Below are 14,170 nucleotides of genomic sequence, written 5' to 3' on the forward strand. Positions count from 1 at the left end.
AATATTCCCCGCGGCCTACCCCCACGTCCCAAATAACAAAGAGTTTTATTTACGAAGATGGCGGATCACATAGTCAGAGAATTGGAAGCTGCGGCACAAATTATTTTAGTAAGATTTTTCATCGATATTTTAAATAGAATGCACCCCCCAATCTTTATAATTATGCACCTGCCAGTTCAATGAGTCGAAAAAAAGGACCCAAACTCGCCTAGATCATTGATAAAACTGAATGATGAGCTGTTAATTAAGATCTGTTGGGTTATGTCGACTCGATAATTCCCACAAAACATCAATTAATTTATTATGTTCCCAGGCCCCCCCTAATATTATAACGGCTGAGCAGCGTCAGTCGGCAGAGGCTGTTTTTTTAAACTTCCGTAAGACAAAATCACCGTACCAGTTGTGTCGGAATATTTTAGAAACGAGCACTGTCGATTATGTGCTGTTTGAGGCAGCTGGACTGGTCAAGGCAGCTCTCGTTAGGGAATGGAATTTATTACCTAGCAGTGATATTATATCGTTCAGGCAGTATCTGCTGCATTACATCATTAGTAAACCGACATTGGCACCCTTCGTCAGGGAGCGGATACTCCAGGTTATCGCGATTATGGTGAAGAGGGGAAGTATTGAGGATAATGGCGAGGAGAGGAGAGCCATTCTCAATGAAGTCGAGGGGATGGTCATGAGTGGGGACATGCAGAGGGTAAAAATTATTATCCTACCCTTCTAGATATCTTAACTTATTGTTTGAATGCGTAGAGAAAATATTTTCTAGTTTCTAGAAACAATTGTTTTTAAAAGCCACATGTCATGCAAAAGTGAAAAAAGTCTTTGAATCAGGAAACATTGGATTTTTAAATTAAGATAATGTAATTTGACAATTCAGTAGCGAAGCGGTAAATAGGTTTACAGGGATTTAAGGCCCGGGTGTACTATCTTTTGAATGTTATCTGGATTTTTTTTTATCCTTCGTAATCCAAAATTGTCAATTGAGTGGTACATCATGTAGAAATTCCCAAAAATTATGATAGAATGATTTAAAAAAATGGAAAAAATTTTGAACTTTTTCAAAGAGCGTTTTTGAATAATATTGGGAAATAAACCCAATAGGTAGGAAATCGTAAATTAATAATTTGAAGTATCTAATGGCTGTTAGGTCGTCAATTGTCACAGTAGTCAATGGCTGTCAGATCGTTAGTTACCATCATAAATTATCCATTCACTATTTCCTCTCTTTCGGGCTTATTTCTTAATCTTTATTAAAAACGCTCTTTGAAAATGTTGAGTTTTTTTCTACTTTTTTTGATTGTACAATCATAATTTTTAGGGACTCCTGCGTGATGTAAAATCCCATAGAAATTGTGATATATATTACATTATGAAAATGGAAAAACAATGGAGATAACGCTTGAAAGATACTCCACCCGGGCCTTAAATTCAAAGATTTTTTTAAAAAATGAGAAACTTTGTTTCTCGGTGTAAACAGGATGGATCGTCCAGTACTTGGAGAAAGAAACATCTTCAATTGTCAATAGCAAAAATTTTTCATTTACAAAAAAACACCACAAATTGATAATATAAGTCCATTTTTTAGCACTGAAAGATCCATCTCTCGGACTATTATTCATAACTGGTTATTTCCCCCTCGTCCTATGTCGTTTTTTTCTTCATTCCACAGCAACTTCTTGGTTGTAGCATGATATCAGCCCTAATGCAGGAGTACGCATCGACAGTTAAATCCTCAGACGTTGGGTTAAAATGGGAAGTGCATTTCAGCGCCAAAAGACACTTCGAAGTCACAGATTTAAAACGCATATTCAAGTTCAGTATAAGTGCATTGTCAGAGTTAACGAAGGATGGAATTCCTGAAACAAGTCTGCCACTCGTCAAACACCTGCTCTCCATTGCTGAGGGGGTCCTCGTTTGGGGCTTCATCTACGCAAATTATATCCTTTTGCATAATAATTGTTCACTAATTATTTATTCAGTGCAGAGGACAATTGCAGGGTCAAAGTCGTTTGAAATTCATATCAAATTTAATATATTCCATATACTACTAATAATGATCATTTCGCTTACCACTAATTATTCCAAAAATTAATGAGATCGTCAAGTCACTCGGCTGTTGAGTCTTTTGTTAACGCCGGTGAGATGAATGGCCTGGACACAAAAATTTTTTAATTTATATTCAGAATAAGTTGAGTAACAAGAAATTGAAAAATGTATCTGATTTACGGTGACAAATGGTGGCCTGTCACCCAATATCATGCAGGGGGAAGACTGATTTCGTAAATCTTTTCCCACACTGCACAGGGACATTTATTACGGAAAAGGCTCTTTGAAAAAAGTTGTAATATTTTGGAGAATTTTTTAATCACACTTTTATCACATAAAAATGGCAGATGAATACATACCACTGTTTTGAAAATTGAGATACCTAGCTGTCACTTCCCATGAGGAGTTAGTGTTTTGTTATCCACCATGGAAAATGACAGCTAATAGATAATTTGCCACAGCGAATCAGTTATTTGTAATTTCCCCTTTTTTCAACTCATTCGGAATCTCAATTAAACGCTCTTTGAAAAAGTTCAGAATTTTTTCTATTTTTTAAAATCATTCTATCATAATTTTTGGAAATTTCTACATGATGTACCACTCAATTGACAATTTTGAATTACGAAAGATAAAAAAAATCCAGATAACATTCGAAAGATAGTACACCTGGGCGTTAAATCACAGTCTCATTAACCGATGTCTCGTGCCAGATATACCATTCCTTAATTCCAGTGCAATGCCCAAAAGACTGATCGGTGTCTTCGAGGCTGTTTACGAGTCAGACAGCAGTCCAGCCCTTCGAATGGGCCCCATGTGGCGAGACGTCATCCTGGAGCCAGTTGTCCTCCAAGTATTCTTCTCATTATACTGGAAAGTCAGAACAAATCCTCAACTGGCCCATCACGCCAGGAACTGTCTCGTCCAGCTGGCCAGTCTCAACGGTGCCGTAGTGGCCATTCACGCAGCCCAAGTCGAGTACCTCACCGACTACCTGAAGGAATTCCTAAAGCTAGTCTCAAATATCGAGATAATCGATCAGGAGGCACTCGGCATCGCCAACATGATTCGCAAGATCATCACGTTCTTTCGTCCAGCGTTGACTTCCATACCCGAGGAGATACTGAGATCCTTCATGGAACAAGTCTCAAGGCTGACTTGCATATTCGCCGAAGGAGCTGCCCAGGAGGAGTCCATGTGCGCCCAGGATTGCCTGTACATGGAGGCTTTCGAGAAGATGCTGGAGACCTGGTCGTCAGTCCTATCAGAGTCCCATTTATTCCCCACTGAATTCTGCCAGCAGAGTTCAGCTCAGATATTCAATGTCTACCTCAAGTGTCATCTGTCCTCTCCAGAGGGAACTAGAAACTCATTGCAACACGATTTGAACGAGGACATCGACGACTCCGAGGAAGATGATCGAGCTAAATTCAAGGAGCAGCTGCAGACAATCGGAAATTTTGGCAGACAGGTGCCCAGTCACTCGCTCCCAGTGCTCTCTCACCTCCTAGAAATCAGAACAAGTAAATTGAGACAAGAATTGAGTCAATTAGTCGGTCAACCCAAGTCCCTGAACATGAATTCAAACCTCAAAGAATTGTACGAGGACCTCCACTGGCTAGTTTTGATAGCTGGACATGTCCTCTGCATGGAGTCAGAGGGGGAGATAGCTCTGATACCTTCAGAGCTCATGAGGTACAGCATCGAGCAGCCCCAGCAGGGACGAGTGGACGTCAACGTGTCCTTGCAGCTGCTGGCATCACTGGGACACAATATCTCGGAGATCCAGGGGGCCGAGGAGTCGGCAGATCATGTGATTCGCCTCATCTCCACAGTATTTCGATTGTGTGAGATCGAAAAAACAGCTATTGGTGCTAACATTGCTGACACATTGAGCCCAGAATTGAGCAGTACAATCGTCTGGTTCTTGCACAGATGGTCGTTGAGCTATTTGCTACCCACCGAGAATTATTACTCCGAAATAAGTCCAACTCTCCTTCAAGCATTTGGTGACGACAGCCCTGGTGCCCCCTGGATCGTCAATTTTTTGATAGAGAAGGTCGAGTGCAATGTCAATACTTTCAAAGGAGAGCAGAATCTAATCAAAGATACGATGCAGTTGCTAGTCGCTTTAGTCGAGTCACAATCAAAAGCTTCTTATATTCTCAAGTCTGAGAGGTTCGGCAGTCTGATTGATTTGGCTACTAAAGTCCAGTATCAGTTGCCTCAGACCGCGAAACGAGGACTTATGAGGGCCATTGTCCAGGCTGGGGCTGCACTCCAGGGTGATAACAACGAGGGCTACTGGTCCCAGACCCTCCAGCCTCTGCACGACAGGTTCAAGCAGATTGTCTCGAATAATAATTTCTCGAGGTCGTACCATCAGGAGGAGGTCAGGGTGCAGATAATCGATGTCCTCGAGTCTTTCATTGGCGCTGCCCAGGGGGTCCAAGCTTCAACTGTCAAACCAGTCTTTCATTATGTTTCTCCAGTGCTGGCGGAACTCGCCAATGCCCTCGGGCTCTACCACAATTATCAGGAGATGGTCCAGCTGATTTTGGAAATGTTCTGCGAGTGCACACGAAGGATGTTGTGTTATCTTCCTGAACCTCAGAGCATTAGAGTGTATGAGGCGTGTTTGCAGACTATTCAGACTTATGCGAGGTGCAATACCAATCGTTTGACTGTGGACGTCACCAAGGAGGAGGACACCTTTCAGGATATTCTGTTACTCATGCAGTTACTGACCAATTTGCTGAGTAAGGATATTTTGGATTTGAGTCATTCGGAGGGCTTCCCCGGGCAGGAGCAACAGCAGCAACAGCAGCCAGTCACACCTGCTGATGTTTTTCTTTTTGGACTTAATATTGTCATGCCCATGATGACTATTGAACTTCTCAAGTTTCCATCACTTTGTCACCAGTGAGTCAATGTTTTTATTGTTAACTAGTACGATTTTATTATTTTGGTACTTTTATCATTTTATTTTGAACTTGTAAAATTGCCTGGCATAGGCGATGACTGTCAAGAAGATTCAGGGCACTTTCCGAATAATTTCAGTAACAAAGTGGTAAAACGGTTTAAGTCGACTTGTCTCCCAGGGGAGTTTTTGAGGAATATTTGCGAATCTAAGAGAGATAGCGAAATTTTCGTAATTACATTTGTTGTAGCTCTCAATTTGCTCTACAAAAAAGGTTATAACAAAAATTTTGCCGTCTTCCTTAGATTCCGAGATATTCATTGAAAACTGGTCAATAGTAAAAATTAACTTGCACCGTTTTACCACTTCGCTGATTTATATTCCATATTCCAACAAAAATTCTAAACTAAGGGAAAATCCCATTGGAAAAGTTAAATTATGTCTTGATATTTATTAAGCAAAGTTTCCCCTTGTTTCAGGTATTTTAAAATGATTACATTTGTCTGTGAGATATATCCAAAGAAAGTTTGTGAACTTCCCCCCGAGTTACTCCAACAATTAATGGCTTCAGTTGAGCTAGGGCTCTTCTCGTTTGGCCATCAAATAACAGTATTGTGCTGCGATATTATTCAAGTCATGGCGAAACATATTTATACTGAAGCTGAGAAGGGGCAGCCGAAAAATCAGCTAATGGCGCCTTTTATGAATGTAAGTATAAGTATCCCTGACGAATCAAACCCGGAGTTAACTCTGGGTTTATGGAAAAATACCCTCATTTCGATGAACCCAGAGTTAATTCTGGGTGAACTCTGGGTTCGATCTATCCGGGATGCATTTCGCTTTCTAAAAATTTATCATTTATTCATCTTCATATTGTCCCTCGATGTTTCAGCTACTGATGAATCTCATCCTATCGAACCAAATAAATTCCGATTTATTTGGTTCGATAGGGCTTAATAAAATTTTAAATTAGTGCTATCAGGGATTCATTTCCCTTTCTAAAAATTTATCATTTATTCATCTTCATATTGTCCCTCGATGTTTCAGCTACTGATGAATCTCATCCTATCGAACCAAATAAATTCCGATTTAGTATCGAATACCAGCATACCCCTGTACTTCCTGATCTGCTGTTATCAGGAGCAATATCAGGCACTTGTGCAAAATTTCTTGGCAGCTCAGCCGGACCCAGAGGTTGCCCAGAGACTGGCAGCAGCATTCAACAATCTCACTGCAAACATTCAACTGAACACAGAGCGAATTCACAAACTCAAGTTTAGAGATAATTTCGACAATTTTGTTGTGACTGTTCAGGGTTTTATGCTGGTCAAGTAGAAATCAATTTACGTTATTTACTTATAAAATACTCTTAACGCAATATTTTCCAGTTTGACCCTCACGTTTATCCAGTCAACATTTTTCTTTTTGTATTCCTTTTGCATTTCTACGAACGAGAATTGACGACAGAAGCCAGGGAATTTGCTAAATTCGAGGGAGAGAATTTTTACGTGATTGATGATACACCTGATGTATATGTGTGTGTACATACAGATATAAATAGAAATTGGTTTTACTGAGACTGCTCGGGGGGGAACTTAATCACATAGAATGAGTGACGATAATGTAATTATGTAAGAAAGGAGTAAGTCGATTGTTTCAGACTTATTATTTTATTTCTTCACGAGAATAACGAAATTGCCAAGATAAATGCAACTTTACATGTACATACATCTCGTTCTATATGTTTACTTATACTATAAGTAGAGTAAGTCAACGTCATAAATAAATAAGAAATAGATAATGACAATTTTATTGAAAGTTTTACTCTACGATCCACATTTAAATACTAATTATTATAAACTCAAAGTGTATTGTCTTTGTTCGTGAATAAGAATGATTTTGAAAAATCAAATATTTTTTAAAATGATAGATTTTATTATTACAACCAGCGTGAAATTGTTTTCACATGGGATACGTTGATATGTGGGGCTTTATTTATTCGTTAAAAATGCTCCAAGTGTGAATTATTTCAAAAGTTTTTCATCCACTTATTTTTCATCTCGTCTATATGTATAATAATATATAAATTGTATACACCCTCATTAAAAATTATTTGCTTGATTCACACATGCAATACGTTCAAGTACATCGTAGTAATATCATTTCGTTCCTTATTCAATTATTTAAGTTGCCATAAAGGATTAATAAATAATTACCCTGTAAAGTAAGGGATATTATACTCGAGAACCGCCGCTTATTGTCCGCATGCTGAATGCATACTACATTATTTTTTTGTGCGAATAATTATCCTTCATTTTGATCAGAGAGTCTTTAATATAACTAATTTTTTTATATTAATCAATTAAAAATGCATAAATTGTTTGTATGCACTGTTTGTTACTGTGTGCCGACGTTATTCTACGTGAATGCACCATAAATACACAGCAATATGTATCACAGAATCAATGCGTTAACATTTCTGTTTATCGTTTAATTAAGAATAAATTATTAATGAAAAGTAAATAAGAGTATTCGTGATGAAATGCACGCATGAAACATCTCTAGTCTCTATGAAGAATCGTGGATACTCAGAGGTTGAATTGTAAATTGTACAAAGTCATGAGTTAAGCTAGATCAATGTTCATAGTCGATGATTTCTGTCGGTGAACTGTTGGACCCACGACTTTGTCAGGTTCAGGTAGAAATCCGAACCCTCTGGCTCGTAATCCAGGTAAGTGAAGTCTTTATTGCTCACTGGTTTAGCTGGCTCAATTTGTGTACCTTCGTGCCATTCATTGAATGATGTTATTGATACAACGTTAGCACCACTTTTTATCGCACTTTTCCACGCAACACTGTAGTATTGACCGTGTTTACGGTGTCTCGTATTCTCACCATTCCATGCACGTACCTGGAAGAAGAATCGATTAGCAATAGTGCTTCTTATTTATTTTATTTCTACTAAATTTTATTTCAGTGATTTTGTTATTCTCATTTTTTATCTGTCAAATTGTTCTTTTTTGTATCAATGATCTGCACCTCAATTTTTTAAGGCTGATATCACGTTATGATTGATAATAAATTCAAACGTTCAATAACCATCGTACAATTTTTATCTGCCAAGTGAATGCCATCAATTCTTTCATTGAAGGAAATAGATGTAAAACTTGCAATAAGTGACATTTGACTACACTGAGAGAAAAACAAACACGTTGTCAAACAAGTCTTGTCTGGGCCAACAAAATCGCTAGTTGAAAATTGCCAAAAAAGAATTTGTTTGGTTCGAATTTGAAAGTCTCAAACATGAATAATTGTTCTGCTTTCGACAACAACGAAATATTTGGCTCAAGAGGCGGATAATTCACACCAGACGGTGCCTTTTCAGGATGAAATATCTCATATAGAGGAAAATTTATCAGAAAATATTTTATCCCCAAGTTACAAGATTGCTATCATATGATTATTATTGTTTCATTTAAGTTATCATTTCTTGTCTGTGATTATTAGACAGCCGAAAAGAAAAACTACTATCCCCTGTTTCGCATAAAACAAAGATTTTTCGGGAGCAAAATACGTATGGGAGTATCGAATAACGAAGGAGTAGTGCTGGAAATGACATTTCTTGCGTGTACAGAGAATGCAATTTTTTTTTAACTACTGCATCTATTTTTGCAACAAAAATTTTTCATTCCGGCGCACTCTGTGTATGTTTGGCACAAGAGAATACTTTTTTGATAATTTTCAAAAAACTGTTTTCTTGGCACAAGTAAGACTTGTTTGAGAACTTTGTCGTTTTTCCCTCAGTGTAGTGAAACACGAAGAGTTATTTAATTATGTTCAACAAACAATTTATCGAACAAGTATTACTTCCTATAAATGACGTCTAATCAATTTGTTTGCCTTCGGGGGAAATGTCTGTCTTTCTGTTTACGCCCCAGGGCATAAACAAAAAGTTTTATTTACGTATCTACCCACCTGTGTGTCTATATAACCCGGCCCCAAACTCGGTACGAACAGCAAGCCATTCTGTATGGCGAACTTATTGAGCTCCCTCCAGTTTTTCCAGGTACTTCCATAACTGAATCCGTTCACAGCGAAGTATGTGTAAAACCCATCGAAACGTGATTTTTTAATGTGACTCCGGTGGGCGGAATCGACTAGAAGACCCATGTATATAGCGTCAATTTCGGTACCACGGAGGGTGAGATTTCCGCGCTCCGATAGGAGCTCCCACCATGCACTCGATGGAAACACGTAAGAATCGTAAATATATATTACGGGAAGGGCTGGCCCACTGGGAATCGAAATTTAATTTTGTTAGTTTTTCATTGACATGTGTTTGTGATATATAAAATGAGAACAGAAATGTTTTGATAAAAAAAATACGAGCATTAAAAATATTTTTCGGGTAAAGATGACAAATGATTGACTTCAGGGGTCGTTCGTAAATTCAAAAATTGGATAATTGAATTGCAAAATAAAGATTTCTTCGCGATGAACCCAATATATCGACTTCTGGGGAATTTTATCATTCAAACAATTTTAAATGTCAATGTTATTGTATGAATACATGCATTATTCTGTTGAATAAAAATGAATAAATTTCAGAATCTTTATATTTTAATAAGACCCGGCCACAATTTCCATTGGATTATACGTCATGCAGGAGTCCCTAAAAATTCTGATTGTACAATCAAAAAAAGTAGAAAAAAAACTGAACATTTTTAAAGAGCATTTTTAATAAAGATTAACAAATAAGTCCCATAGAGAGGAAATATTGAATGGATAATTTATCATGGTAACTAACGATCTGACAGCCATTAGGTACATCAAATTATCAATTTGCAATTTCCTCCCTATTGGGTTTATTTCCCAATATTATTCAAAAACGCTCTTTGAAAATGTTCACCTCTTTTTCAACGTTTTTTTTGATTGTACAATCATAATTTTTGGAGACTCCAGGGCTATGCAAAACTGAATAGTAATTGGAGATCATTTCGGATTATCAAAATAAAAAAAAAATAAAGATTTTAAAAATTCGAATTAAAAATCTGTCAACTAATACCAACAAATGACTCTAAAATCCATGCATAATGTTATTATATGAATCGATCCATTAAATAAAATAATTGTGAATAAAATGAAATAAATAAGTGCATAAACTAATTTAATAAAATTCAATCCAACTAAACAAATGCGTAAACTGAATGGAATACACTATGAAAAAGAACTTATGCCCGTGATGATTAATTGAGGATTTAATATAAAACTCCTGTTTGCCCTTAGGGAGTTTTTGTACCTCAGGGTATAACAGAACGCACTTGAATGTTTTTCCATAAATTATTCCCTTAAAGATAAATGAAACAAATGCGTCCTATTCAATCATCCTGTCATACGTAAAAATAAACTTCGTAAATAAATCCATGAATAATCCAAACGCTATCTCACTCTCTACTTTTCCTCGCACGATGTAGTGCCGGATGGGACGAATACTTGGAGAACAAATATCTTATATGCTCGATAAGATTAATTGGATTGCGTCCAGGATAGGGCTCGATGTGTGGTGCAATCTTCAAATTATATCTGTGCGCCGCGTTCAGCAGATCGGGCATCACCGGATCTGTATTATCCGGTGTATTTGGTGGCGTCCAAGACACAACTAGCACACCCACTCCAGCATCCCTCAGTTGTCGCATATGGAGATCAATTACCTACGAAGTATCGATTCATTTAGATTACGAGAGTTCTATCATACATAATCCTGCGCAAATAAAGGGGGAAAATAGAGCGGGAGTTATTGATTTCCATCGTGACGATTTCGAGGATTCTTATTCAATTGCAGAATTAAGGCCCGAGTGTACTATCTTTCGAACGTTATCTCGATGTTTTTTTTTCATCTTTCGTCATCTGAAATTGTCAATTGAGTCCTGCATCATGCAGAAGTTTTGAAAAATTATAAATGAATAATCAAAAAAAAAAATAGAATAAATTCGTAATTTTTTCAAAGAGCATTTTTAATTTATATTCAGAATAAGTTGAATAACAAGAAATTGAAAAATGTATCTGATTTACGGTGACAAATGGCGGCCTGTCACCCAATATCATGCAGGGGGAAGACTGATTTCGTAAATCTTTTCCCACACTGCACAGAGACATTTATTACGGAAAAGGCTCTTTGAAAAAAGTTGTAATATTTTGGAGAATTTTTTAATCACACTTTTATCACTTAAAAATGGCAGATGACTACCTACCACTATGTTGAAAATTGAGATACCTAGCTGTCACTTCCCATGATGAGTTAGTGTTTTGTTATCCACCATGGGAAATGACAGCTAATAGATAGTTTGCCACAGCGAATCAGATATTTTTAATTTCCACTTTTTTCAACTCATTCTGAATCTCAACTAAAAACGCTCTTTAAAAAAGTTCAGAATTTTTTCTATTTTTTTTTATCATTCTATCATAATTTTTGGGAATTTCTACATGATGTACCACTCAATTGACAATTTTGGATTACGAAAGATTTTTAAAAATCAGTTAACATTCGAAAGATAGCACACCCGGGCCTTAAAACGAAAACTTTAATTGTAACTATTTGAAATATGTAAGTGAATGGTGAATGTAAATGTGATTACTCAAGTAGAGGCATAACTGAATAACGTACACCGGCAATAATGATAATAATAATGGTAAAAGTTGTTAAAACAATGTAAAACTCAATGTTGCCCATATGGCGTGGTATTGACATCTCTATCTTTAAGGATTGGGGAACAAGAAATGTAAAAATCCGAAAGGGTATACATCAGACAGGTAAATAAGAATATAAGTGAATGGATGTCAAATTGTTATTTGTATTTCTCCATTCATCCAAATTATAGAGGATGAAACGAAAAGCCAGAATAAAACGAAAATATGAAAACTAAAAAAAAAAACAAGTTTAGGGATTAAAAACAAGGAACTAATGTCGCAAATTCAAAGAATATTGAGTCATAAAATGTAACAAAACATTTCGATATCAATATATAAGTTATCAAGTCTTTAATAATGTTTAATAATCTTACTCAACAAGCGGAGAATGGAGAATAAGATTGAATTAAAACAATGCAAAATAAACGAATGTACAGTGGAGAAAAAATGCAAATTATCTAAAAATCAAGTATTCTCGAGGAAAATGTATATTTTTCCATTCATCCACATTATTAAGAATGAAATGTAAATGAGGAGGAACAAAAGCCAAAATAAAACGAAAAAAAAACGTCATCAAACTCAAATTCCACGTATGCAAAAATCGTATAGAAATTTTCTATAGGGGTGGGTGGGGTAAAACGGACACTTTAGACTTTTTAAAAATTATTCATAACTCAGAAACAAATTGATCAATTGAGCTCAGCTTCGGCTCGTCCCAAGGGGAAAGAATTTTTTTTTGTATTGAAAAAAAAAAATATTAAATTTTATCAACATTTCAACCCCTCATTAGCATTTTAAAAAAAGCCAAGTGTCCGTTTTATCCCAACCTCCCCTATTTTTTCATACGTGTATTGGCTAAAATAAAAAAATTCCTCCCAAAAACTCACGTTTGCGTGACGAAATCAAAATAAAAATGAAAAAAAAACTACAAAAAATATGTAAAAAGCCATAAAAAATAAAAAAAATCTGTGATTACCCCAGGTCCCAAACAAATGAGATAATAACTCAGACTTATCCAATATTGACCTGTGGATTTCTCGAGCTGTAACACCCAAGACTGGGATAATAGCTAGCCCCAATATCCGCTGGTGGCCTGTGCCTCCCCTCCCGAAACACCCTCCTATCATTTTTCTTCCAATTCGGCAGGTACTCGTGATCCCAGTGTTTCCACACCCTATCGTACTCCAAAGACCGATACCAGGCATAATAAAACACATGAACATTGTAATTAATCTCAATGCTCGTGGCATTGTGATAAACCATGGGTAGATTTTTATTCTTCATCTTCCAGGAGAGCCTCGATATTTTATTCTGTATATTCTTCTCCCTCATCTCGAGATACCTCTTCTCATTCAGCTCCCTCTGACTCCCCTCGCCATCGCCATCATCAGGATTGCTCTTGGCAATATCACTGGGGCCGGCGTTGTTCCCCACTGAAGCCACCGGCGCTGTGCTACTCCACTCCAAAGTCGGAGTTGTTAAAACCCTCGGCTGCCGGCACTTAACCGACTCCAAGGGTGATAATTTTATTATTATTGCCATTGCCATGAGCGTCGAGAGGACAAAAACTGTTGCTGACAGATAAAAACATCGTCGAAGAGACACAGCGCTGGTTATGCCTCCCAGCATCTTGTCGTGATCCTCAGTCTCAAGAAATTGACTATTCTGATCGAGCCATGCAGTAAACAGTGTAACGAGACGCAGAACAGAGCAGACGAGAACAAAGGACTTGCCTCAGTCTACTCCGCGGCCCCCTGACCCTCCAGAAATGCAACTCTCCCCTTCATCGACACCAACTTCAGCTCAAAACACTGATAAATGCAGGCTGACGACGAGGGCCTGCATTTAATCCCGAGTAACTATGGATTTTTGTTATCACTGCACTAGAAAAACTGCACAATCTTCCAAGTCGTTCACCGATAAGACTTATGTGCACCGGGGAGTAACAGTGGGCTGCACGAGCCCCGCTTACTCTACTTTGCGCTAATGATAGTCAGCATTGTAATGACTAGGGGAAATGACTACGAAATTATTGCAAAGGGGTTACTGTCAACCGCAATGATGAGTGTCACTCATTATCGAGGAAGACAGTGTGCGCAGAGACCGATCCTAGTACGCACTGGCCCGTAATCTTCGGCAGAAGGCGCAACAATCTCCCACACACTCGGGGGAAAACACGAAAAATATGGCACGTTCTATGGGGTTTGTGTTTGTGGTCGGCAACTAGAGATGGGCGATACCCCTCGATATATCGAAGTCGCCGATATTGTATGTCGATATACCGATATTTTGCTGGCGATATTGTGACGAATAATATATCGACATTCGATATTTTTTAGTTAGTATCGGAGTCTAAATTTGTTTTCAATTTTCTAGGATTTCGAAAGAGAATAAATGAAATGTTATCAATGAAAAAGGGAAATATTGTTTTCAATATATATGTTTCTGCCGATATTTGTGATCGGACGAGTAATATTTCGATATTCGATATCTTTTCGTCAATATAGGAGT

General features: G+C 37.4%; 2 protein-coding genes across 2 annotated transcripts; one reads left to right on the top strand and one right to left on the bottom strand.

The window, feature by feature from the left end:
- The first annotated feature begins 57 nt into the window (after positions 1-57).
- On the top strand, positions 58-7,118 carry LOC107041416 (exportin-4). Its single transcript, XM_015261984.1, has 6 exons — positions 58-108; positions 314-703; positions 1,679-1,946; positions 2,793-4,974; positions 5,452-5,680; positions 6,020-7,118. The coding sequence occupies exons 1-6, from the start codon at positions 58-60 to the stop codon at positions 6,305-6,307; spliced, it is 3,408 nt and encodes a 1,135-aa protein (XP_015117470.1). The 3' UTR covers positions 6,308-7,118.
- LOC107041417 (glycoprotein endo-alpha-1,2-mannosidase-like protein) lies at positions 6,475-13,848 on the bottom strand. The gene is made up of 4 exons (XM_015261985.2): positions 12,686-13,848; positions 10,421-10,683; positions 8,948-9,266; positions 6,475-7,883 (listed from the first exon to the last, which is right to left on the bottom strand). The coding sequence occupies exons 1-4, from the start codon at positions 13,286-13,288 to the stop codon at positions 7,614-7,616; spliced, it is 1,455 nt and encodes a 484-aa protein (XP_015117471.1). The 5' UTR covers positions 13,289-13,848; the 3' UTR covers positions 6,475-7,613.
- Positions 13,849-14,170: the final 322 nt, after the last annotated feature.

This window comes from Diachasma alloeum, unplaced genomic scaffold, assembly GCF_001412515.2.
Source record: "Diachasma alloeum isolate Michigan unplaced genomic scaffold, Dall2.0 Dall_scaffold_00364, whole genome shotgun sequence".
In the NCBI taxonomy this organism is placed as follows: domain Eukaryota; kingdom Metazoa; phylum Arthropoda; class Insecta; order Hymenoptera; family Braconidae; genus Diachasma; species Diachasma alloeum.

Excerpts from the sequence above, each read along its gene's own strand:
- LOC107041416 (XM_015261984.1), top strand. The coding sequence starts at position 58 with ATGGCGGATCACATAGTCAGAGAATTGGAAGCTGCGGCACAAATTATT. Across the intron at positions 109-313 it reads CTGCGGCACAAATTATTTTA|GCCCCCCCTAATATTATAAC; the intron begins GTAAGATTTTTC and ends TTATGTTCCCAG. Across the intron at positions 704-1,678 it reads TGAGTGGGGACATGCAGAGG|CAACTTCTTGGTTGTAGCAT; the intron begins GTAAAAATTATT and ends TTCATTCCACAG.
- LOC107041417 (XM_015261985.2), bottom strand. The coding sequence starts at position 13,288 with ATGCTGGGAGGCATAACCAGCGCTGTGTCTCTTCGACGATGTTTTTAT. Across the intron at positions 10,684-12,685 it reads ACAGCTCGAGAAATCCACAG|GTAATTGATCTCCATATGCG; the intron begins GTCAATATTGGA and ends GATACTTCGTAG. Across the intron at positions 9,267-10,420 it reads CGTGCGAGGAAAAGTAGAGA|TGGGCCAGCCCTTCCCGTAA; the intron begins GTGAGATAGCGT and ends TTCGATTCCCAG.